The sequence below is a fragment of the Mauremys reevesii genome, linkage group 1, assembly GCF_016161935.1.
Source record: "Mauremys reevesii isolate NIE-2019 linkage group 1, ASM1616193v1, whole genome shotgun sequence".
Classification (NCBI taxonomy): domain Eukaryota; kingdom Metazoa; phylum Chordata; order Testudines; family Geoemydidae; genus Mauremys; species Mauremys reevesii.
Genome location: NC_052623.1, coordinates 356,106,668 through 356,132,419, shown reverse-complemented (window position 1 = coordinate 356,132,419; position 25,752 = coordinate 356,106,668). Strand labels below are relative to the sequence as shown.

The following is a 25,752-nucleotide window of genomic DNA, read 5'->3' as shown; positions in this document are numbered from 1 at the left end:
ATGGGGTTTGGACGTGCCTGTGTGGACAGACAATGTTAAGGAGCTGTGCCCTGGGCCTGCTTCCAGGGTCCTTACTGGGATTACAGAGCAGCTCCTTTCAGAGGGTGCGGTCCTGTCTACACGGTCCATCTTACAACAGAATCATGCCGTCCCTGCTCCCCTCCCACCCCCAGAATTATCCCAAGCAGAGCTTCCTAGAAGCAGGGAGGGGAGAAGAGCAGGAGATTCACTTGAGTTCACTACGGACCCTGCTGTGTCCATCTGTTAACCAGGGAGGTGCTCAGAGGCCATGGTGATGGGCACCAGTACAACCCCCACGGACACAACACTGGTGCTGAAACATAATAATAGCTGTAGCGTACCTGGGGAATATAGGTCTGCATCCATGCAGGCGTACGGGTCAGCGGGGCACCTGAACTGGAGACCTGCACCAAAAGAACAAGCCCCTATCGCTACAGCAGAGGAGGAGCTCCATTCACTGTCACTAAATAGTAGGCTTTTATCCTCGCTGCAGCCAACTACTAGCGCTATCCACCGCAACAGGCAGCATGTGACAGACGCCGATTATAACAGCTGATACCCATGACAGAGAGCTATCTATCCTAATCCACTGAGGTGCTGCTGTAAGAAGTTACCAACTAGCGTTTCAGCAGAGGGCTGGGTGGAAACTAGACAAACTCTTCCATCCGCTTAACAAAACAGGTGAAACAGGGATTGGTGGGGCCAGCCTGGTTCCCAGGAAGTCTTGCTTTACTTTCGTCTCTCTTTGGCAATTCCCCTTCTCTTCTATCCTACCCACCGCTCTTGGTTTGTAGTCTCCAAACCACTGAGGATCCTACTCCTGGCATGTCAGAGGAGCGACTCTGTGACCAACACTTATGTCATGAAACTCACAGGCCTCCTCAGGTCTCACTCAGGCAATGCTCCATGTGCTGGCTTCATCCCGGGCGTTGATGGAGTAAATTGGCATGAGGTCTGTGTCGCAGATGAGGGTGGCCCTTTATGGGAGCTGGATTGAGCTCCCCACCCTCGCCTGGCACTAGCCAGCTGTCTCCCAGGTGATGGATACAGGACCAACAAGCAGCCTGTGTGAGAGCTAGACGGTTGGTGGGGAGGTAGGAGACTCTGGGTCAGGGAAAGTGGGCTTGCACACCACCTGGGGGGAGGACCTTGCTGGGGATATGTGCTACATAGGGAACCGCAGATGCCTGGTCTCCACTGCAAAGTTTGACTGGTAACACCTGTTTTGTTTTGGCACATTTTTGCGTGTGCGCCCCCTCAGTTTTGAGTCCTGTCAGGGAAGCCCTGAGCTTCTGCCAGGGAGCTCCTCCCTGATGGCCGCACACCCTCAGTCGGCACTGGTCTACCAGTGGAACGATTGGCCGCTGCATTACCCATACCGGTAAAAACAGTCCTCCAATGCCCTTGCCTTGCAACGAAGACCACTCTGGCCGCAGTTCTGAACTCTGCGGGCCAGGGGCCACCGGGAAAAAAAGCCCAAGCCCATTTTAAAGTCCCCAGGTACTGTTGAAATGTTTCTCTTCTTGCCAGCCCGCCTTGGCAAGCACGCAGGGCTGGCTCCAAGCAACACTCTGGCTAAACCTCGTGGTGCCGCCTGGCGCCGGGAAAGAAATCCTGGATCTCCTCAGTCTTTGGGGAGAAGCGGAAGTACAAGTCTAGCTGCCGAAAAACCACAGAAACAAAGATGGCCGTTCAGACGTGTGCAGAGAAGGGATGCAGCAGCGGGGCAGATGAGCACCGATGCTGGGCGAAGGGGAATGAGCCGTGGCAGGCCTACCAAAAGGCAAAGGAGGCCAATAGAAAAGCTGGGGCTGCCCCCCAGATCTGCCGCTTCTATGCGAAGCTGGACGTCTTACTTGGTGGGACCCAGAGGTAGGAACCCCAGAATTGCCCAGCGATGAAGAGCTCGTCGAGGAGGTGGCACGATGGCTGCAGACCCCCTGGAGGGCTGAACCTGGCCCAGATGAGCCCAGAGGAGGAACCCATTGCAGAAGGGAAAGGAGCTGAGTTTGGGTGTTTAATGTATGGCTTTTTTCAAACTACAGTATGTTCACATAGGGTGATCAGATGTCCTGATTTTATGGGGACAGTCCTAATATTTGGGGTTTTGTCTTATTGTCGCCTATTACCTCCCACCCCCGTCCCCATTTTTCACACTTGCTGTCTGGTCACCCTATGTTCACAGGCCGCCTTGAAGCTCCTCCCCCTCTCAAAACGGGTGCTGAACGCATGTGGCCAGGGAACAAAGGAATCATCTTTTGCATAGCTGGTTTCTTAGAACATGCATTGCCAGTCATAGGCAAAACAGGAGAGCAAATATTGCAAGCAATACATCAACATTGACACCTGCATGCTTCAGCCAGGAAGAGCAAAGAGAATTCCTAACCACTTAAATCGATGTATCGCAAGGAGAACGAGAACCATACTGAGCATTCAAGGAAAATACATAGGAAATTAAAAATAATTCTTGCAAGCAGTCCAGTAGCTGTTCATGCAGACCATCTGATTGATTTAAAGCTAAAAGTACGCAGCAAACACATATTGCAAATATCAAAACATGCAGTACGTTGGTTCAAGTCCAAAACTGACTCCTCGCATGCTGTGCTTGAAATCAGGAGTAGAAGGAAGTAGCGGGGGGTTGTTGCTGACTCGGGGCACTCGGATCTGATGTGGCCCGCAGGGCTAGGCAGTGGTAACCTCCCTTCTTTTCCAGAGTACGGCGCTGATCTTGACAGGGAGCTCCCATTAGTCATCTGGCACCATTTCAATGAAGTTTGTAAGCAGGCGTTCCTTGAGATTTGCCTGAACGTTTCTCGGCAGGGCTGCTTTGTTTCTTCCACCCCCATAGGCAACTTTCCCACACCACCCTGCAATGAGTTCCACCAGCGCTAGGAGGAGTGTGGCCGCCTATGGCACCCACAGGAGTGTGTATAGGCCAGAAGCACCACTGCCTGTAATAAGTTTGGCAATATTTACAGCGCTGTCCCTCCAGTTATTAGCTGGGATGCCTGGCCGACCACCCCCCACTCCTCAGGGCTACAGGTTTTGAAAAGTGCCCCCTATGCACTCACCAGGCTGGGAACTGCTGACCTGTCCTAAAGCCAGCGGCTCTGAAGCTAGCCTGATGTTGTTCGTTGTTTTATTAAGATCTTTATGGGAGCCTTTTAGGGAGATTTCTCTCTCTCTCTCTTCCTATCTGCCAACTCTTTAAATCTAGCAATGTCTGTCTGCCCTGTTGTTAGCAGTGGCCTCAACGGGGGTACCCATTCTGCCCCTGCTGAAAAACTGACCTTGAGCAGAAGGAAGAAGAAAAGGTCAAGGAAGGGCATGTTCTCCAGTCTGCTCTGGAGCTCTGAGTCAGGGACAATCAAGATGTATTTATTTGGTCTTGCAAGACAGCCACGCGCCCTCCAAAACTGTTAATCGACAATTCAGACACCAGCCAACCACTGTTGAATCAGGAAGGGATACAAATTAACACAAAGCAGCACACGGCCTGAGGATGGGGCACGGTCAAAGCACAAGGCCTTCTCCAGCTGCCCAGCGCCTCAACGGGCCCTTGAGTCACGGCTGTTCAAAGGCAGCAGACAGCCTCTCCACTTCCCCCCACCCTGCCAGCGATGGTTTCCCCCTTTGCTTTACGGATATTATGTAAAACACACTGCGCAGCGACAATGATCGGGATATTTGCCTTGGTGAGATCCAGCCTGGTTAACATCCTTACCATCTACCAAATGCACACTACATAGTCATCCCGAACCTGTTCGGACGCTGGTTAAATCTCTCCTTGCTGCTGGCCAGGTGCCCACCGCACAGTTTCATGAGCTAGGGAAGCAAAGGGTGGGTTAGGTTCCCCGGATCACTGCTGGTGTTTCAACCCGCCTACCAATGCAAATGTGCCACCAGCGAAGGGAGCCAAGGGTGCACATGCTCTCGTGATATTGCAATGCTGGCAGTGGTAAAACGTCCTGGCGTAGACGTGGCTTTGATCGATGCAGAACTGTGTTTGTGGCCGAACACTAAACGCATCCTTTGGGAAAGGCAATGAAGCAGTGACAGGTGGAGGCTTCACTGAGGCACTGGCAGGTGAGCTGGCTGCAGGCTTACACGTGAGTGGGGAAACTGCAGCAGATGCAGGGCCTGATGCCAGGTTTGAGGTGTGAGCCAGACCCCTGGAGGATTGGGCAAGTGCATTGCAGAATGTGCATTGATTGTAGGCATGCACCACATTTAATTAGCCACATGCATTGCATGGGCAGGTTACAGCATATTACACAGCAGCAGCATATTGGATTTATTGGGGCTGGGGGGAGGAAGGATGTGATTGGGTTTAAGTGGGTGAGGATGAAACTGCTTATGAGAGAAAATGAGATGATGATATAAATACTAGACACAAATGACTCACAAAGGACAGGGAAAAAGAAGGGAGAGGAGGGACAGGGGGGGGGGTGTGTGTGTGTGATGAGAGAGGCTGATGGTATGGGCTGGGCCCTGGCTTGGCCCTCTCCACCTCCTCCACTCCACTCTAAAAGAGCAGAGCTCCTTTGAAATTTTATCTAGAGCTGAGGCCCTGAATTCTGGTTGGAATGTGGCAGTGAATGGGTGGGTCCTACTAGCTGGCAGTGCACTACTCCTACACTAAGTTGAAAAAGCTAAAATCACTAATGTGCTAGTGCTGTGTAAGATGACTGGAGAGAGAGAGACCAAGCAGCTGAGAGCAGGGAGCAGTTTGCAGCACGTTGGAGCAGCCAGCAGCAGGGCAGAGCAGCAGCGGTTGTGGGGGGCGGTGGGACGTGGTCACACGGGTCTGGGGGAGAGCGGCAGCTGGGTGGAGTGGAGCCGAGTGGTGAAGGCTGCAGCCAGAACTCCACGAGAAGGCTGCAGCAGAACTCCGCCCACGTAAGGTGTCCCTAGCCCCCTGCAGGTGCCCCCCCCCCCACCCCCCCCAGGCCCAAAGTAAACAGGGGTAACTTTTGACTCTGGGGTGGGAACTGACGAGAGAGAGACTGAGAGACTGAGACTTTTGGGGTTTTTGGACTTTGGACTTAAGACCCTAAGGACAGCCAAACTTCTGGAGGGGGGTTTGGGTTTGGTTTGTGTATGTCCTGTTTGTGTTGTTCTCTCAACGTGATGCCACATTGTCCCCCTCCTTTATTAAAAAATTTTTTGCTACTCAGACTCTTGCTGCGTAGTGAAAGTATTGGAATTGCCTCCTCCTAGAGGTGGGGTGGTAGGTACTGTCCCAGGTCACTGGGGGGGGGGGAGCCGTTTTTTTTTTTGTTGTTATTTGAAAAACCCCCCTGGATGAAACCGGCCCCTGTTTGCTGCCAACTCAGAGGGGCAGAAGGGTTACAGAGGCAACCCTGTTACAGGCTGGATAAGAACCACAAGGCCAAATTCATCCCTTAGATCACTCAGTCAATTTCAGTGGGGGGTTAAACCTCCATGTTTGACCTACTGCAAATCTGGTCCTGGCACTTTTGTAGCATCTCTATCCATATTAAAAATCCGCATGCCCTCCAACAAGTGCCTGAACTGAGCAACCACATCATTACAACCGGGTAACCTGTGTCCTCACTTGTCTGTCAAATCTGCCATTTAGCTGTTGAGCTTGGCAGGGCAAGGGCTATTCTTTTCAGGGAAGTGCTGAGAACTGTTGTGGGACCTGTAAAATAGTTCTACACTAAATAAATAAAGATATACCTGTATCTCCTAGAGCTGGAAGGGACCCTGAAAAGCCATTGAGTCCAGCCCCCTGCCTTTGCTCTAGCAGGACCAAGTACTGATTCTTGCCCCAGATCTCTAAGTGGCCCCCTCAAAGATTAAACTCACAACCCTGGGTTTAGCAGGCCAATGCTCAAATTACTGAGCTATCCCTCCCCTCTTAAAAATCACCCTAAAATCATGCTTGTGCCATGACCCCACAAAAGCAAAGACGTTGCTCTCCCTCAAGCTTCTCTGTATGGTAGGTGAAATAAGCCAAACCATGCCAATGAGTATTGAGGACACTGGAGGCCCTACCGCCAAATGTCCTTGCTCTTGTAAATTTACGTTATAGTGAACATCAGCTCCTTTGTATTCAATTTCCTTTTATTTAAACTTTCAGCACTGTCATTGAGTAAAACTATAACAAGTAAAGAGCATGTCTTGGAATAAGGAGAAGTATTACAGAGCCCCTGAATGTATCACAGATCCCCAGCTGCATTCCGCCAATGCTGGAGACAGCCACATGGAACTAGGTGTGACAGATATTGCAACGTCCCGCCGTCTCTCTGTGTTAAACTGATGATTGGGTTGATGTCCGATTGTGTTCTCCTCCATGGGGGAGGGTAACCACAACTTCTACAGGAGCTAAAAACAGTCGGGGGTGGCTACCACTGAGACTGTAAATGACTCCCGAGAAACTCCCACCCTGGGCTGGTTTGCATAGACTGGTTCAAGCTGCGTTTTCCGGAGACTAGGAGACAAAGAAAGGAGGTTGGTATAAAAGTATGAGCTTGGACTAACTCAGGGCCTTCTTTCTCCCCAGCAAACAGACAGGACCTTCTGTGCAAGGGGGGGGCAAGTCTTGCAGAAGGGCTGGAAAGACTTTACCAGGGCACCGTAAGGCTGATGGTAACTCCTGGTATGCTTAGTGTGTGTTTAAATCTGGTTAGGGTTAGGGTTAGAATGGGCTCACTTAGAAAGAGCTGTGTGGTGACTCGTCACTGCTGTTCATAGCCCTCGGAGAGAGAGCAAAGTACAGGCGCTGACCGTTGAGCAGACTGGCTTGCTGGAGATATCACAGTGTAAGGCCGGGAGCTGCATGGCCTGAAAATCCCTGGTCAGAAGGGTGTGGAACAAGAGACAGGTGATGGCTGGAGACCTGAGACCTGACCGGGCTTTCCTGGAGTGGACCACTCAGGAGTGGATTCAGTTACCCTGAAACCACTGTGACACTTGGTTTTAGCTTTCTCCTTCATCATGGAAGTAAATGGTAATTGAACCAAACCAGTTGAACTGCATTTGTGAGAATACAAAGAACAACCCGTGTTATATAAAGTCCAGCAGCGGAACTCTCAAGTAATCCAGCTGAAGTGGGACTGAAGCACGAGCTCAAAGATCAGCTACCTGGACGGCTGTCAGTACTCAAACTTGTAATCCAGAAAATCCGAGTCTTAGCGGTTTTCACTGACCTTGTGTAGACAGCAAATACAGAACACTTGAAGTTTGTATTCAGCATTGGGTTACTCGCACTGCTCCTCAGCACTCAGGAGAAGGCAAATCTCACCCTGGTGATCAAAGTTACTCAAAGACCTCTTCTGTTTCTCCGGGCAAAGAGCATCACATATAGCAGTGTGTCTACAGCTCTAGTGCTGAAGCATATGATGGGTCGGAACCCACCCACCTGTTCCTCCTCCATTTTCTTGACAGAATTAAATGTTCTCCTGTTGCTTTTATTTATATACATGAAATTTACTAGCGTGTTGCCAAGAAGGAAGGGCCTGACTTTTACGTCTTGCTCTAAGAGCTTTGTCTATAATTCACCAATGAAGTCCCCAAAGTATTTATATTTGTTACACGACCAGATCATGTGCAAGGGTATCAGCCTGGGGCTAGAACATTTCAGACAGGCATGTGGCTCTCATCCCATGCGCTTAGCATACATGACATATAAATAGCCTATGTCTCAGAAAGCACTGATGGCATTGGAGGAAGGTTTTGCATTTTGCACCCACATCACTCTTTGCATCTTGAAAAAAAAATTCCGATGAAAAAGTCTGCTTAGAATTGAATAGCAAAGGTCCTGAGGAAGGACATCTGGATTTGTCCTGTCATGATTAACATGTAGCAAGTAAGCTGGAGAAATGCAGGCTCGGCGGAACTACCATTAAGTGGATACATAACTGGTTAAACAATCGCAAATTAAGAGTAACTGAAGGGAATGATGCAGGATTGGAGAGAGGTCTCAAGTGGGGTTCCACAGGGATCTGTTCTGGGTCTGGTGTTATTTAACATCTTTATTAATGATCTGGATGTAGGTATAGAGAGCAGACTGATCAGATTTGCAGATGACACAAAGCTTGGGGGGGTGGGTTGCCAACACTTTGGAGGACAGAACTAAAATCAAAGAGATCTTGATAAATTGGAGATCTGGATTACTAACAACAAAATGAAATTCAATAAAGACAAATGTAAGGTGCTCCACTTAGGGAAGAAAAACCAAATGCACAAATACAGAATGGGAGATAACTGGCTTGGCAGCAGCACTGCTGAGAAGGATCTGGGAGTTGTGGTGCATCAAAACCTCAATGTGAGTCAGCAATGAGATGCTGTTGCAAAAAAAGCAAATGCCATTTTCGGTTGCATTAACAGAGGCATAACATGTAAATCACAGGAGGTGATAGGACCGCTCTACTCGGCGCTGGTTAGGCCACAGCTGGAGAACTGTGTCCAGTTTTGGTCACCAATGTATAGAAAGGATGTAGAGAAATTGGAAAGGATTGAGAGTCGAGCAACAAAGATGCTCAAAGGGATGGAATGCAGCCGTATGGGCAAAGGCTGAAGGAACTGGGTACGGTTAGTTTGGAACAGCAGAGATTAAGTGGGGACATGATACAGGTCTTCAAATACCTGCCATAAAAAAGATGGAGAAAAGTTGTTCTCTCTTGCCCCAGAGGGCAGGACAAGGGGCAATGGGTTCAAACTAAAGCAGAGCAGATTGAGATTAAATCTCAGGAAAAACTTCCTAACTGGGAGGTGACTAGATATCCTGATTTTATAGGGACACTCCTGATGTTTGGAGCTTTGTCTTCTATAGGCACCTATTTCCCCCCACCTGTCCCAATTTTTTACACTTCCTGTCTGGTCACCCTAAAGGTGACATTCTGATCTCACATCAGTGTCAATCCAGAGCAGCTTCACTTATGTCATAGAATCTTAGAGTTGGAAGGGACCTTCGGAGGTCATCTTCTAGTCCAACCCCCTGAGAGATTTTTGCCCTAGATCCCTAAATAGCCCCCTCAAGGATTGAACTCACAACCCTGGATTTAAGCAGGCCAATGCTCAAACCACTGAGCTATCCCTCCTCCTCAGTGGTGTCATTCCAGAGTTATGCCTATGTAGCAGAGTAGCATCTGGCCCTGAACAAGATAGGATGACAATAAATAATTGGAGGTATGGGAGACTGAGAATTATAAAAGTGAAACCAGAGTGAAGGTTATTGCTACTTCCTGTTTTATGTGCTTATTTATGTGGAGCCAGATTCTGCCATCTTTCCTCTGAGTAGTCACTGTTGACTTGAGGAATAAGGGTCTACTTACATGGTAGAACAGGATATACTATAGAATATTCCACATGAAATCTAACCCTTCCTATTTATAAGGAAAGGGGCCAACATTTTCAAAGTTAGGCACCTAAATCCCGATGTAAGCACCTAACTAAACTGACCAGATTTTCAGAGCTAAGGAGCAAGCAGCGCTTTGTACCTTTGAAAATCAGGCTTGTTAGATAAGTGCCTAAATATGAAATCAAGTACACCTCTACCCCGATATAATGCTGTCCTCGGAAACCAAAAACTCTTACCGTGTTATAGGTGAAACCGTGTTATATCAAATTTGCTTTGATCCACCGGAGTGCACCCCCCCCCACCCCGGAGTGCTGCTTTACCGCATTATATCCGAATTCATGTTATATCGGGTCGTGTTATATCGGGGTAGAGGTGTGTCTAATTTTAGGCACCAAAATTTAAAAAGTTTTGGCCAATGTCCAGGATGAAGCTAGGTGGGAAATGCTTATTTTGTAGTGGGTAGGAATAGTGGGTATCCCTTTAAATAGTTTGTGAGCCCTTTGGGGTGCTCAGTGTGTTCTGTGTTTTACGGTACGTACAGCTACAGTGGAGCTGGAGGTGAAATTTCCAACTCCAGCAGACATATCTGTGCTAGCTCTGATTGCTCTGAGCACTAAAAATAGAAGCATAGCTACAGCAACAGTAGCCACCCCAAATATGATCCCGTCTGAGACCCTAGGTACGTCCTCAAGCAGCTAGCCTTTCTGTGGCGGTGGCTACACTTCTGTTTTTAGCGCACTAGCTTGATCAGACCTAAAGTGGGTATGTCTCCTCGAACTGGAAATGACACTTTCTAGCTCCAATGTAGACATACATTGTCTACATATCAGAGGGGTAGCCGTGTTAGTCTGGATCTGTAAAAGCAGCAAAGAGTCCTGTGGCATCTTATAGACTAACAGACGTTTTGGAGCATGAGCTTTCGTGGGTGAATACCCACTTCGTCGGATGCATGTAGTGGAAATTTCCAGGGGTAGGTATATATAAGCAAGCAAGAAGCAGGCTAGAGATAACGAGGTTAGTTCAATCAGGGAGGATGAGGCCCTCTTCTAGCAGTTGAGGTGTGAAAACCAAGGGAGGAGAAACTGGTTCTGTAGTTGGCAAGCCATTCACAGTCTTTGTTTAATCCTGAGCTGACGGTGTCAAATTTGTCTCCATAAAACCAGAGCAATAGCATGTATATGTAGCTACAAAAAGAACAGGAGCACTCGTGGCACCTTAGAGACTAACAAATTTATTTGAGCATGAGCTTTCGTGGGCTACAGCCCACTTCATCAGACGCATAGAATGGAACGTATAGTGAGGAGCTATATATACATACAGAGAACATGAAAAGGTGGGAGTTGCCCTACCAACTCTAAGAGGCTAAGTAATTTAGATGAACTGTTATCAGCAGGAGAAAAAAAACACTTTTGAAGTGATAATCAAGATGGCCCATTCCAAACACTTGAGAAGAAGGTGTGAGGATACTTAACATGGGGAAATAGATTCAATTTGTGTAATGACCCAGCCGCTCCCAGTCTCTATTCAAGCCCAAGTTAATGGTATCTAGTTTGCAAATTACTTCTAGTTCAGCAGTTTCTCCTAGGAGCCTGTTTTTGAAGCTTTTCTATTGCAAAATTGCCACCTTTAAGTCTGTTACTGAGTGACCAGAGAGGTTGAAGTGTTCTCCTACTGTTTTTTGAATGTTATGATTCCTGATGTCAGATGTAAGTATCGTCACACCTTCTTGTCAACTGTCTGGAATGGGCCATCTTGATTATCACCACAAAAGTTTTTTTTTCTCCTGCTGCTAACAGCTCATCTAAATTAATTAGCCTCTTAGAGTTGGTAGGGCAACTTCCACCTTTTCATGTTCTCTGTATGTATATACATCTCTACCCCCATATCATGCGGTCCTCAGGAGCCAAAAAAATCTCACCGCCTTATAGGTGAGACCGCGTTATATTGGGTTTGGTCCAGTATGGCATACCAGCAAGAGCCGGTATGCCGTGCCAGACTGGACTGGCTTCCCTGCGGTGATTAAAGGGCCCGGTGCTCCAGCTGCTGTGGGGAGCCCCAGGCCCTTTCAATCACTGCTGGAGCTCCGGCTCAGGCGAGGATTTAAAGGGCCCGGGGTTCCCCGCAGCGGCTGGAGTCTCTGGCCCTTTAAATCACCGCCCAAGCCCGGCTGCCAGAGCCCTGGTGGGGATTTAAAGGGCCCAGTGCTCCAGCCGCTTTGGGGAGCCCCAGTCCCTTTAAATCACCGCCGGAGCTCTGGCAGCGGGGCTCGGGTGGGGATTTAAAGGGACCGGGGCTCCCCGCTGCTTTACCGTGTTATATCTGAATTCGTGTTATACCGGGTTGTGTTCTATCGGGGTAGAGGTGTATATCTTCTTACTATATGTTCCATTCTATGCATCTGATGAAGTGGACTGTAGCCCACGAAATCTTATGCTCAAATAAATTTGTTAGTCTCTACGGGTATGTCTACACTACTCGCCTGATCGGCGGGTAGCGATCGGTTTATCGGGGATCGATATAGCGCATCTCATCTAGACGCGCTGTATCGATCCGCAAACGCGCGCCCGTCAACTCCAGAACTCCACCAGGGTGAGCGGCGGTAACGGAGTCAACAGGGGGAGCCGCGGACATCGATCCCGCGCCGTGAGGACAGGAGGTAAGTCAGAATAAGATACTTCGACTTCAGCTACGCTATTCCCGTAGCTGAAGTTGTGTATCTCTCATCGACCTCGCCCCCTAATGTAGACCAGGCCTAAGGTGCCACAAGTACTCCTGTTCTTTTTGCGGATACAGAATAACACGGCTGCTACTCTGAAACCTATCTATATGTAGCTAGGCTTACATGTTTGTGTACATTTTGTAACCCCAGTTACTTGGAACCCTCTCTGCCTTGGTAGTGTCTACCTATTATTTTGTTGTGCAAAGAATAATAGACACAACAGTTATTTCTCTGGAACACGGTATGGCTGTCCCTGAAGAAAAGGGCAGCATCTGAAAATTGGGTGCAAAACCTTTGCCATAATCCCGCTAGTCATGACTATGGAAGTTCCCTTCCATCTATTTAAGTCTGAACTTTAGCTGTGTCTGCTCTTCTCTAGTATTGGTTCTATGGATAAGACATCTCTGAAGTACCATTTTTATTCCTTAGTACTGTATGTGGAACCAAGACGGATCCACGGACGAGCCCAGCCTTGATCTGAGGGTTATTCAAATTATTTGTATACTCTGAAAATGTTGAAAAAGCTTTTATTGTTTGGATGATCTCTAGTGTGTACGTTTACTGTGTTTAACAATATATCTGCTGCATGCAGGATGATTTCATTAGCAGTGTACCACTCCCAATGATTCCAATGAAAGCATGAACAGAGTGAAATGAGTGAAACAGAGGACATACTTTTCCATAGCCTGGGGGCGGATGAAGAGGATCAGAAAGAGACGACAACCCCCATCTAATGTGTAACTGAGGAAAATATCCAGACCAGGGGTCGGCAACCTTTCAGAAGTGGTTTGCTGAGTCTTCATGTAGTCACTCTAATTTGAGGTTTTGCGTGCCAGTAATACATTTTAACATTTTAGAAGGTCTCTTTCTATAAGTCTATAATATATAACTAAACTATTGTTGTATGTAAAGTAAATAAGGTTTTTAAAATGTTTAAGAAGCTTCATTTAAAATTAAATTAAAATGCAGAGCCCCCCGGACCGGTGGCCAGGACCTGGGCAGTGTGAGTGCCACTGAAAATCAGCTTGCATGCCACCTTCGGCACACGTGCCATAGGTTGCCTACCCCTGATCCAGACAATACATTCCATTCCCAGACCATTACAAAGGTTTTTCCTCATGGACTGGGGCACTCCACAGTCAAATATTTTTTTCCGTCTCCAGTCACTCTGGAGGTGTGGAACAACATGAGAGATCCCACCAAATGGCTAGTGGAGATTTGTTGCTTATGTCTTCTTAGCATGAAACCTCCCTGATATTCATGGATAGTCATGAATATCCCCTTTGCTAACAGAGGAAAATCCTATCCAGCTGCAGGGCTGGCTTGTTGATGGACTGGCAGGATTTTACCTGTTGTTCCCATCTAGTGACCAGCTGACCCCTAAATGTCCTCTCCTTCTGCATCACCAACATTGAACACCTGGAATCACTAATGACTTCTAAGACAAATGCCGTACAAGGGTGGTAAGATTAGAATATCCGCGGTGTAAGACTAAATTTGATTGCGGCATGAGAAGTTTAAGCAACTCTATGCCACAGCTCTCAAGGAGACCAAGCGAACCTTTTTCTCTGCAGCCACGGCAGCTGCAAAATGTCAATCATTGGAAATGTTTAGGATATTGCCCCACTTAAACAATGCAGATTGCCTTCAATCAGTCTCCGATTCAAGGAGACTCCTGCTGCAAAATGCTCTCACCCTACTTTGGGGATGGGGGGAGATAAAATCTGAGATAGTTTTTCCAGGCCTGAGGAAACAAAATCAGAACAGTGGGCAGTGAACATGGCATCTACCTTGAGCTTTTGGGATGGATCCAGGAATAGAAGGCTGTCCACAGAGCCCCAGATGGAACATGATGCTTCTCAAAATTCAGCCCGTTCATTCACACAGCAGGAAGTTGCTGAAACACAGAAGGAGATCCAAACTACCACAAACTGACCCATGTTCTTCCGGGCTGGCGAAGGCTCTGGTACTCTGGGTTGCCCTTCTACCACAGACAGTCAATGTCTCCTCTTAAGAAACAACCTATTACCCATCCTAAGACACGCAGTAGTCGCAAGGACTATCACTATCACCCATGATCTAATCTCCATTTCTAAGCAACGTAATTGAGAAAGTGGCAAAGAGCTGGTTCCTTCTGCTTAAGTGTACCCCATCTAATCAAAATAGTCTCACATCACAGAAAGCACTCCGCTGCTTCATTAATCAAAACAATCTTTTTATCTACAATGCTGGCATCTCCATTTGTTGGTCCCCACTATCCATGTTCTCCTTTCTTGCCACCAGAAAGATGTCTTAGCTCATAAGCACAGACCTCATCGTAAGTTCTCTTCACAGGCCTCAGAAGTGATTTCTGATTCCACATCTTTTAATTTTAGTTAGCAATTGCCACCTTTCCTCTCATCTCTAGTTTATTGATTCACTCTACTGCCAGGCTGATACGCTGAAGGACTGTTACCAGTTGGTTGGTTGGTGGGTCTCAGTGCATTTCCTAGCAGATCGTTTCTGTGATGTGGACATCTGTGAACACAGACGGGTCTGCTGTTGGCAGTTTCAGTTGAGATGTAAGGACGGAATGGGTGAGAAAGACTGAGCTATTCGCTCAGTTCATACAGTGGTCTTTCCAGGTCACATTTGAAACACATAGATAGGGGAGTGACGGAAGCTTACTCTGTATATGCTCTACCTGTTCTGTAGTAAATAGGAAGCTTCAGTCTCCAGAGCTTCCAATCCAGCATCTTTCATGTCTCAGCTGAAGGTCACATAATTCAGCACCATACACCAGCACTAAATTCACCTAAACTGTTGTAATAGAATAATTTTTAGGAAGGAAATAGGTTTAGATTATAAACTTATCAGGGTAGACAAGAAACCTGCCCTGTGTTCCATACACCATGGATCATGTTGTGAATTCTCAACAAATACATTAATTTATGGAATTATCTTCCTCAGTGGCTTTTCCGCTAAGTTCCCAAAGAGGAAATTCTAGATTTCAAACCCTTTTTGTTTGTTTCCCTGGTTCTTTCTTTCTGCTCTCAGTTCCTTTGTAATTTTGTATTCATCGATTTTTGTCTTTGATGCAGTGCGGTGAGACTGCAAAACTTCAATGCAAGCAGGAACGAACATGCTACTACCCTGGTAGTACCCCAACCTAGACCCCTCAACAAAACTGAAACACTGGCAGCTGCTCTAAGATCATTACAATGAATAAAGGTTACAAAAACTACTGTAGCTACCAAAGGAATTTCACAACCCTTTCATAACTCAATTTTGATTATGGGTTATTTATTTCTTTACTTGGTTATTTACTCTTCATGGACCAAGACTCCATGTACTAGGTCAGTAGCTATACCACCTCAGGCCGCTATCTAATTAACTCTCACAAAAAAAGCTGGATCGAGCCTGGTCAGTATTTGAATGTGTTCTTTTTTTTTTAAAAAATCAGGTCTGCATGACATGGAAGTTGTCAATGTGCTCTTCCTTCTAAGAGTATTAAACGATGTGGCATCAGGGCCATCGTGATGTGAAGCCGAATTCCTGAATACTCATGATAAAGGTCAGACTACATTTTTCACAAGAGGAGATTTGTTAGCCTCATAGACCAGGCAAAATATGGGCGTGTATAATTACATTTTACTTTCCTCCATTCCCACTGCAATTTCAATTGGACATTCGAGTTTTCTTTCAATTGTTGTGCAGCATTGCAATGCATTGTTAAACAGCCGCCACCTTTAATGTAGAGGTGGTTCCATTTTAGTGGCAGGTGAAGTGATTTTGCGGTGTGTATAATCTCTAAAGCGGTGGCTTTCAAACTGTTGGTCGCGACCCAGTACTGGGGTCATGGGCATCAACAATTTTCTTCAACTGGGTCGCAAGTATAAAGTTTGAAAACCACTGCTCTAAAGGATTTTATAGAGATAGAATATATTATGCTAAGTATATATATAAAATAGAATATATTATGCTAATAAGGGCTGACTTTCACCTTATTTAAATCTAAATTTTTAGCCATATAAGTGGGGGGGGGGAAGAGAATCTTGAAAAGCGTAGCTTTTGTGGTGCCACAAGCCATAAACCGTAAGAAATATTTTAGTGCTCATCTCACCATGCACTATGGGTGAGACATTTTTGCCCAATTCTGTAAATGCACTCCAGTATACTGCCTCACTGCTCCCAGAAATCCACTAAGTAGCCCCCAGAAAGCCTCAGCTGCACTGAACTGGTAAATTAATTATCCAAATAGCAGTGTAGAAACAATGGCTAAAAAGCGTTACCACTTTCCCCAGTAATCCGGAAAGCGCCATCTTATCAAGGAGAAGGCAAATAAGGTGCCCTTTATCTGTGGTGATGGGAGCAAGGACAAAGCGCCTTGTTATTCAGAAAGTGACTTTTAAAATCAGGTCACTCGTCTGAGCTGGGTCGAGAACAAGACACTCCTTGGAATGTGGATAAGAAGCAGTCCCGGATGAGTGTCAGGCAAGGCCTAGCAGCTGGCAGAGATTGTTTGGGGCATGGGGGCTGGGCAGAAGGCGGGGAAGGACAGGCCCAGTTACGTGTTTGGAAGGAGGGGGGGCTGGGCAGCAATGAACTGAGGGCACAGCCAGCTAGGTGGATTGAGCAGCACCAGAATAGCCCCCAGGTGTGTTTGGGATGGGGGGCACAGCCAGGTGGGACAAGCAGGGCAGCCCCCAGAGGTGTTTGGGGGTGTGGAGCTATGCAGGTGGGTTTTAGCAGGGCAGGAAGGGGCCAGGGCACCCCCCTGGAGTGTTTGGGGGTACAGGGCAGAGCCAGGTGGGACAAGCAGGGCTGGGGGAGAGGGCAGCCCCAGAGGTGTTTGGGGGTGTGGAGCTATGCAGGTGGGTTTTAGCAGGGCAGGAGGGGCCAGGGCATCCCCCTGGAGCATTTGTGGGTACAGGGTACAGCCAGGTGGGATGAGCAAGGGGAGGAAGGAAGGACAGGTAGCCCCCAGGTGTGTTTGGGGAGCAGGGGTGTGGGGAGGGAAGGCAGGCTGAGCAGGGCCATGGGGGGAAGGGGGAGCAGTTCTCACGTGTGTTTGGTGGTGAAGAAGCTAGGGAGGGTGGGACAGGAAAGGCCAGAGGGACAGCAGTCCCCAGGAGTGTTTGGAGTGGGAGCTGGGAGGGTGGGCTGAGCAGGGCTGGAGAGGCTGGGCTGGCCTCAGTTGTGGTTGGGGTTGGGGGGGGGGGAGCGTTGAGCAGGGCTGGGCAGGCCCCAGGTGTGGTTGGGGAGGATTGGGTTGAGCAGGGCGAGAGGGGTTGAGCAGGGCTGGAGGGGAGGGGTTGACTGAGGCTGGACAGGCCCCAGGTTTGGGAGGAGGGAGGGTTGTGCAGGGCGCGAGGGGAGGGAGGGAGGGGAGGGGGGATTGAGTGGAGCCGCGGGCTGGGCAGGCCCCAGGTGTGGTGGTGGGGGCACAGCCAGGTGGGACGAGCAGGGCCAGCTGGGCGTGGGGGGGGGGGGCTCTGGCGGCGCCCCAGGGCCCTGAGCGGGTCTAGGCCGGCTGCCCGGGGAGGTAGCAGGGCCCGGGGTGGGGGTTACTCGGAGGATCGGGCCGGGGCCGGGCCTGGCCCTGCGGGAAGCGGGCCCGAGCAGGAGGGGGGAGCCTCCTTCCCGCCTCCCAGGGCGGGTCACTTCCGGGTGCGGGGGACAGGTGTGGCGGTGGCACCGGCCGGAAGCGCGCGGGGGGCAGCCGGGGGCGGTGCCGGAGGGGGTGGCGGTGCCCTGGCTGCGCAGCCGCGTATCCGCGCGCGGGGCTGGCAGGGCCTGCAGGCTCCGCGGCGGCCGGTCGGGAGCGCTGTGCAGGCGGAACGCGGTGCGCGGGCCGCGCGCTTCCGGGGGGCCGCGTTCTGGGTGACACCGCCCCTCCCGGTAACGGACACGGCCGGGCGAGGAGATGGCGGCGGCCTGGAGCGGCGGCTGCTGCTGCTGAGGGGCTGGAGCCGGGCGCGGAGCGGCCTGTGCGGGACCCGGAGCCATGGAGGGCGGCGGAGGCAGCGCGGGGAAGCCGAGCCTGCAGCTCGTGTACCAGGCGGTGCAGGCGCTTTACCACGACCCGGACCCGAGCGGCAAGGAGCGGGCGAGCTGCTGGCTGGGGGAGCTGCAGAGATCGGTGAGCGGGCCGGGCCGGGGGGGCGCTGCGGGGCGGGGGGGAGCTGCGGGCCGCGGCGGGGGGAGCGGGCTGGGCCCTGGCGCTGAGTGAACTCGGCGAGGGGGAACCGGGCAGCGCGGCCATGGGGGATCGGGCGGGGCCTGAGGAACTGCGCGGCCGAGGAGATCGCGGGCCGGGCCGTGGCGCTGGGAGCCCGGCGGGGAGCCCGGCGGGAGCCGGGCCGTGGCGCTGGGGGAGCTCGGCCGTGGCGGCGGGAGACCGGCGGGGAGCCAGGCCGGGCCGTGGCGCTGGGGAGCCTGGCGGCGGGGAGGGAAGCCGGGCCGGGCCGTGGCGCTGGGAGCCCGGCGGGGAGCGGAGCCGGGCCGTGGCGCTGGGAGCCCGGCCGGGAAGCCGGGCCGGGCCGTGGCGTTGGGAGCCCGGCCGTGGCGGCGGGGAGCCGGGCCGGGGTTCCCGGCAGCGGAGCCTGGGCGGCCCCGGCTCGGAGCGGCGAGTTCGGCCTTCGCGCTCCCCGAGCCCCAGCGCGGAGCCGGCTGGGGTTGGGGGCGGAGCTGGGCCGGGGCGGACCCCGTGCGCCGGAGGCGGCCTGGCAGCAGGGCTAGGCCTGTAGCGCGGCCGGCTGGAGGCCTCGTGTTGCGGGGAGGCCGGGATCGGAGGCCGGGGTCTGGCTCCCGCAGCGGGGCCGGGGGCGAGGCGGTTCCTGGCACTGGGGCTCTGGGGTCCACGCCACGCGAGTGGGGAGGGCAGCGGGCCGGGACTGAGTGTGTCTGCCGGGCGGGGACAGATCCGGGGCTCGGCCTCTCCCCCCTTCCAGAGAGAGGGAGGGGGCTCCGCGCCCTCTCGGGGTGGGGTGGGGGGCGAGCTGCCTCCACGTGGGAGCCTGGGGCGCTTGTTCTCCCGTGAGATTCCCGGTTATCGGCCTGTCAGGGCTCCGCGCTCGCCAGCCTGAAATAAGCGCAGTCTCGTGTTTCTCTGGTGCGTCCCAGCCCCCGGCATCCGAAAGGGCTTTATGGAGCCGCAGGATCCCTGCAGCCAGCGGGGGTGGCGCTAGACCGCGAACAACCCCGAGCTCACGCCTGCTGATCTGTGCCTTAAGACCAGCTCGGTGGGCCTGGACATGACCGTATACCCCGGCCAGTGCGGACAAGGCCGCAAATTCTGGCGATTGCAGCTTATATGATTGGAGTCCAGGCTTCTTCTTGTTGTTGCCTTCAGGAGTCCCAAATATTTGAAAGGAAAGAATCTCTTTGTTCCAGAAAGAACCGTGCATATTTTCTCCTCTTATCTGTGTTGTCTGAAGTGAGATCAGGGATTTGGTGCTGATACTGTTTGGTCTGTAATAATGCTAGATTTTTGTGACACATTGTACATTTTTAGTAACAGGAGTTCGGAACGTCATGTTAAAGTACTATACTGACACATAAGCATTTTTATTACACTATGTCATACTAGTTAGAATCTGACATTCAGGAGCAGTTAACAAAAAGTTTTGCTAGTATGCAAGTGGTGGTTAAAAGTAGATAAAATGTATAGTTGAAGACATACAGTAAAGCAAATTAATTTTTGCTATGTATTCTAACAGTTCGGATCATCTTACAATTGTAAGAAAAATTTGATTTTTGCATCTGTCACTACAGGCAATTTTTCCTGCCCTGATAGGAAGATAAACAGACATGGGTCACAGCATATTACTTTAGGACTCCACCCCAGTACTTTTCCAGTTCGGAATTTGGCCCTGTTGAGCTGCTGTGAATTGTGACAGTAGGGGGAGACTTCACTTCCTCTGTTGATTGCTGTTGTGGTTTTGTCTTAATAGTTTATTCGGTAGCAGAGATGTTGTCTTTTGTAATGGCTTTTTTTAATCTATTAACAGATCTGTTCTTTATAACAAATAAAAATTTCTTTGTAACTTAGAGAAAAACTTAATATATACACAATTATAAATTGGCCCATGGAAGTCCCTAAAAATATATTGATGAGACCTGCTACCAATACCTGTGGTATTGAGCATGTATTATATTGTGGTTGATGCTTTTCTACTGACTTCCTCTTCTGTCTTGTCAGTTTATAGTGTTGGTTAAAGTCTTTCATTATCTCCGGTCTAGATCCAAACTTCTGCTTTTATTGTTTAGATGCATAACCTTTTATTAGTTCTATTCAAACTCCATGCAGTATTGTGATTTTTTTCCTCATATTTTATTATCTTGTTGTTTAATTATAAGTATTGTTGAAGGGAGTCCTCTCTCCCTCCCTCAGTATTCGGAGAAAGTTCTCAAACTATCAGGTTTGATGGTGAGTGGTGACCTTCTTCCAGCAACCCCCAGAAAGCTCCACTAGGTTTCTAAATATATTTTTTTCCCTTCTCCCCTATAAAATTCCAACTTGGTGAGTGAATTTTTCTAGGCTTTTTTTCTTTCAAAAACGCTCTGTTAAAACAGAAAGGCCTGCTCTTCTTCCTCCTTGAGCATTCACAGGGAAGCATACTTCCTTAACGGGGGACAGGAAAGGCAGACTCCCCTTCTTTCGCACAATCTTTGCAATGTCTGAAAAGGAGGAAATGTGAATGACAAATTCTTGAGTTTGCATTTTTGCTGGGATTATAAACAGCCCTTCTTTTGTGTTGTGTGATAAGATGCATCGATTTGACACTGCTTATTTGAGTCCCTTCTCCCCTTCCAAGAAGTATTGGCCCAGGCTTGATTTCTGGCAGCTTCTCGGAGCCTATCTCTGTATCTAACATGGCAGATCTAATGGCAATTACAGGCCACATTTAAGGACCTTGTAAGTGACATGTTGGGCAACTCTCAACTAATCACTAAGTTTGGAGTACTGTTTCCTGGCTTCTGAATCTTCAAGGTGATTGATGCTAGACAGGGCCGGACAGTGTGTTACAAAGCATTAGTCAGAGGTCTAAATCTATTAGCTAGAAGCCCATATAAAATGTTGCCAGTCTTGTCATGGTTCAGGGATATTGTCTTGTATGCACCCAATGCTTTCTCCTGGTTGCGGGGACTGGGAATGGGTTAGAACCATAGAAATACAGGGCTAGAAGGGAGCACCAGAGGTGATCAGGTGTAGCCCCTGGTGCTGAGGCAGGAACAAATCTATGAGAGGTGTTTGGAGGTTTTTAAGAACAGGCTGACCAATGATGGTGAGTCCACAGTCTCCCTTGGAAGCCTATTCTAGTGCTTAACTAGCCTTATAGTTAGAAAGTTTCCCCTAATATCTAATAAATCTCTTTTGCTGCAGATTAAGCTGATGACATTTCGTCCTACCCTCAATGTACTTTTGAGTTTTGCGTGATCTTACACAGAAAGGCTACCTCCAGTTCACCCGGCTGCAAAACGGGTACCTGATCGATGGGGTTAGGTCAGTCATAGGCAGTCAGGTGTGGTGCTGGCCACATTGTACTTGTGTCCTTGTGTACCGTTGGCCATGAGACTGATGTGCCTTAAATGCATCAGCCTGATGAGCCATTGGCTTGGGGAAACTTCGACTTGACTCTTTATTACAGCATGTGACATATTTGAAGACTTGTTACCAGGTCCCGCCTCAGTCATCTTTTTTTCAAGACTAAACGTGCCCAGGTTTTTTTAACCTTTCCTCCTAGATCAGGTTTTCTAGGCCTTCGATCATTTTTGTTGCTTTCCTCTGGAGTCTCTCCAGTTTGTCCACATTTTTCCTAAAGTGCGGCACCCAGACCTGGACACACTACTCCAGCTGAGGCCTCACCAGTGCTGAGCAGAGTGGGACAGTTACCTCCTGTGTCTTCTATAGAACACTCCTGTTAACACACCCCAGAATATTAGCTTTTTTCTGAACAGCGCCACATTGTTGGTTTATATTCACTTTGTGATCCACTGTGCCCTCCACCAGATCCTTATCAGCAGTGTTACCACCTGGCCAATTATTCCCCATTTTGTAGTTATGCATTTGATTTTTTCCTTCCTAAGTGCTTATCTTTATTGAATTTCAGCTTGTTGATTTCAGACCAATTCTCCCATTTCTCAAGGTCATTTTGAATTCTAATCCTGTTCTCCAAAGTGCTTGCAACACCTCCCAGCTTGGTGTCATCTGCGGATTTTATAAGCATACTCTCCACTCCATTATTGAAGTAATTAAAGAACACATTGAATAGTATCGGACCTAGGACTGACCTCCTGAGTAACCCCACTAGATAAATCCTCACAGTTTGACAGCGAATGTTGATAACTACTCTTTGAGCACCGTCTTTCAACCAGTTGTGCACCCACCTTATAGTAATTTCATCTCACCCACATTTACTTAATTTTCTTATGATAATGTCACATGGGTCTGAGTTAAAACTCTTATCACATCTATCACTTTTCCATATAGGCCCATTTTGTAATCTTTTAATAGCCCCATGTCTCTGCTGCAACCTGTTATAGTGAGATGATATTTTTAACTCAACAGACCAATATTCTAATTCAGTGGCAAAAAAACTATATTCATAAAGAGTGAAGTTTCCTTGGTGGTATGTTGACCTGTTACACAGTGTTGAGTAAATCTCAAACTTCTGAAAATCAGGAAATGCACAGTTAAGGACGCCCATGCAACCTTAACCCTACCCATTTTCAGCAATGCTCTAATGCGCACACACCTTTACTCTGCCAATGCCAGTTGCTGAAATGTGCAAGCTCTTCACCTCCTTGTACGACCCATTCATTCACCGTGAGGATTCCTTCTATCCCCTGGAGCTGACAGCTGATGGCGAATTATTTAGATATGCTCCAGGTGTGGTCTGCGTGGTACGTGTACCCACACTAAATGGTGGAGGCATTGAAATGATGCATACTGGATCCTGACGGTATGCATGCTGCTCTTTCCCTTGCCCACTCACATCAGAGGGTACAAAAATACATCTTTTTGTATCAAGCAATGTAGGTTATTACATATTTATTGCACAGGTCTACAAAGGTTCAGGCTTGAAACATCAAGTGGTGGGGTGTTCATCATGGGCAGTGGTGTTGGCATCTTCCCTAGAACTACCCCCGCAAGTATAAAGTGGCTGCATAGAAATCCTCTCATGTTTTTTCTTTATTGATGCATGCACACTGCAATCTTCCGGACTGCACATCTATGCAAGCAAAGTAGTGAACATGGTCTTAAATACTGTTTACAATTTGGGTTCTTTAAGACTTAGTTTGGTGCCATGCACTACCTTGGGTAAAAACTGACAGATTGAGACTATTTTGACCCACATCACAGCAATAGTTTGCTCTCTAGCTTGGTGCAAATTAAAATCTACCTAGAAACTCTTTGCAAAACAGCAGTTTTCTCAGGGCTCATCGTATCTCTGGAACCCCTGGCTCAGTGACCTCAAATTTGGGTCACTAACCCTGCTGTGCACTCCCATAAGGCATTACACATTTCAAGAAAAGCCATGCAAGTGTGCAGATTTTAGAGCACATTATCTTTTAAACAGGCCATAGGTAGTACATCGCTTGTGTGTGTGTACTTGGCTCTGTGTTTCGGCGATGCACATACTCCATAGGAGAGCTTGTGTCAATGAAGTGCAGTGCACCATGGGTAGATATCTCACTGAAATTTACCATCTTCCAGCACGTGGCCTTTTGGGAAGTTTTGGCAATGCATGATGGGGCCAAAATGAGCTGCACAGAGGTAATTGGGAGCACAGGTCAATTTCCCAGTTTGCGACTGTTTCCATCGCATAATATCTGTATCCCATAATTTTTGTACCTTTTTTCAAAATCCCATAAACCCATGGCAGACTCCTCATTCTCTGCCGTCTGACAGAAGCATGGAGCCTGCACAGCTCATTGTCATGAATGTAACAAGCACAGGACGCACAATCCTGTAGTATTTTCAGAGCCGCAAAAACAACTGAGTGGGTGGGGAAGATAACTGTTGTCTGGAGGACAGGTTGCCATGGGACACAGCAAGAACCAAGTCTAGGTTGTTAGTGTCATTCATGGAGCAGCTGCAGATGGTGGAGTGCCGCTTCTGGGCCTGAGAAACAAGCACTGACTAGTGGGATCGCATCATAATGCAGGTTTGGGCTGATGAACAGTGACTGCAGGACTTTCGGATGCTTAAGGCCACATTTCTGGATCTGTGTGCCGAGCTTAGCCCAGCCCTCTAGGGTAGGGACACCAAAATGAGAACTGCCCTGACAGTGGGGAAGTGGGTGGCAATTGCACTGTGGAAACTTGCAGTGCCAGGCTGTTACCCGTCAGTCGGGCGTCAGTTAGGAGTTGGGAAATCCATCGTGGGGGTTGCTCTTATGCAAGTGTGGTGGACCATTAATCGCCTCCTGCTATGCAGGACTGTGACTCTGGACAGTGTGCAGGACATAGTGGATGGATGGATTTGCAGCAGTCGGGATCCTGAACTGCAGGAGGGGCGATAGCACACACGTCCCTCTGTTGTCGCCAGGCCACCTTACCACAGCATACATTAACAGAAAGGGCTACTTTTCTATGGTTTTGCAACCTGGTGGATTACCAGGGATGTTTCACTGACATCAGTGTGGGCTGCTCAAGGAAGGCGTATGATATTCACCTCCTTAAGAATACAGGATTTTTTCAGAAAGCTGCAAACAGGGGCGTCCTTTCCTGACTGGCGGATTACCACTGGAAATGTTGAAAAGCCAATAGTGATTCTGGGGGACTCAGCGTACCCCTTTCTTCCTTGACTCATGAAGCCATACTCTGGTCACCTTGACAGCACCAAGGAAGGATTCAACTACCAGTTTAGCAGGTGCAGAATGACAGTTGAAAGTGTTTTTGGTCATTTGAAGGGACGCTGGCGTTGTTTACTCACAGATTGGACCTTGCTGAGTAAAATATCCCAGTGGTTATAGCTGCCTGCTGTGTCCTGCATAATATCTGAGAAGCAAAGAGGGAAAAGTTTCCGCCGGCGGAGGGTGAAGGTGAAGTGGCTGTCTGCTGAATTTGAATAGCCAAATACAAAGGCTATTAGAACTCAACTATCAGGCTCAGGGAGGCTGGGAATGACCATTTTTAACATGTATTATATGCTCTCACAGGAGGATTCAAGGGACGTCCCTGTGTCCATAGAAAAAGTGTTCCAAATGCCCCTTTCTATCCCGCCTAACTCTCTAGCGGGGAATGAAAAGCAGATATCAGCTCTCCCTCTTGGTTGGACTACTACCTCTCGAGTAAATTATTGAGTCAGAAATGTGTCCTGCTACTTTGGGGGCACCATCCCTGCAAGTGAAAATGGACACTTACCCAGGATTCTTTTGCCTGCATCAGGCTCGCCCGTGCCCGACTGGCTGGACTGCAGTGGAGTCAAAAATAGGACCTGGCTCACTGTGCAGCTGGGATCCCCCAGTCACCTGTTGCCCAAACTCCTCTTCTCATCCTCCACCACGTTAACGAAGACACTCTTAAGATGATGGGTGAGAGCTTCTCCTGTTGGCTTAGTTAATCGACCTCCACGAGAGGCTGTCTACATTGACGTGTAGGTTGGTAACTATGTTCAGGGGTGTGACTTATTCACACCCTTGAGCGATGTAGTTATATCGGAGTAATTCTGTAGTGTAGACCAGGCGTCAGTTGG

General features: G+C 49.0%; 1 protein-coding gene and 1 long non-coding RNA gene across 3 annotated transcripts in view; one reads left to right on the top strand and one right to left on the bottom strand.

Annotated features, from left to right (window-relative positions):
* Nucleotides 1–6,326: 6,326 nt before the first annotated feature.
* LOC120386839 lies at nucleotides 6,327–16,983 on the bottom strand. Its single transcript, XR_005589936.1, has 4 exons — nucleotides 16,340–16,983; nucleotides 14,752–14,867; nucleotides 13,859–13,965; nucleotides 6,327–6,478 (listed from the first exon to the last, which is right to left on the bottom strand). It is a non-coding gene; the product is annotated as an uncharacterized LOC120386839 (long non-coding RNA).
* An 853-nt stretch (nucleotides 16,984–17,836) lies between these two features.
* TNPO3 (transportin 3) overlaps nucleotides 17,837–25,752 on the top strand; it is a 75,569-nt gene continuing 67,653 nt past the window's right edge. Inside the window, exon 1 of one of the 2 annotated variants that reach the window (XM_039519999.1) lies at nucleotides 17,837–18,189. In XM_039519999.1, coding sequence (XP_039375933.1) covers nucleotides 18,055–18,189 — 135 coding nt within the window. In that variant the 5' untranslated portion in view covers nucleotides 17,837–18,054. The remainder of the gene's footprint in view (nucleotides 18,190–25,752) is intronic. The other variant, XM_039520000.1, reaches the window with a different exon arrangement.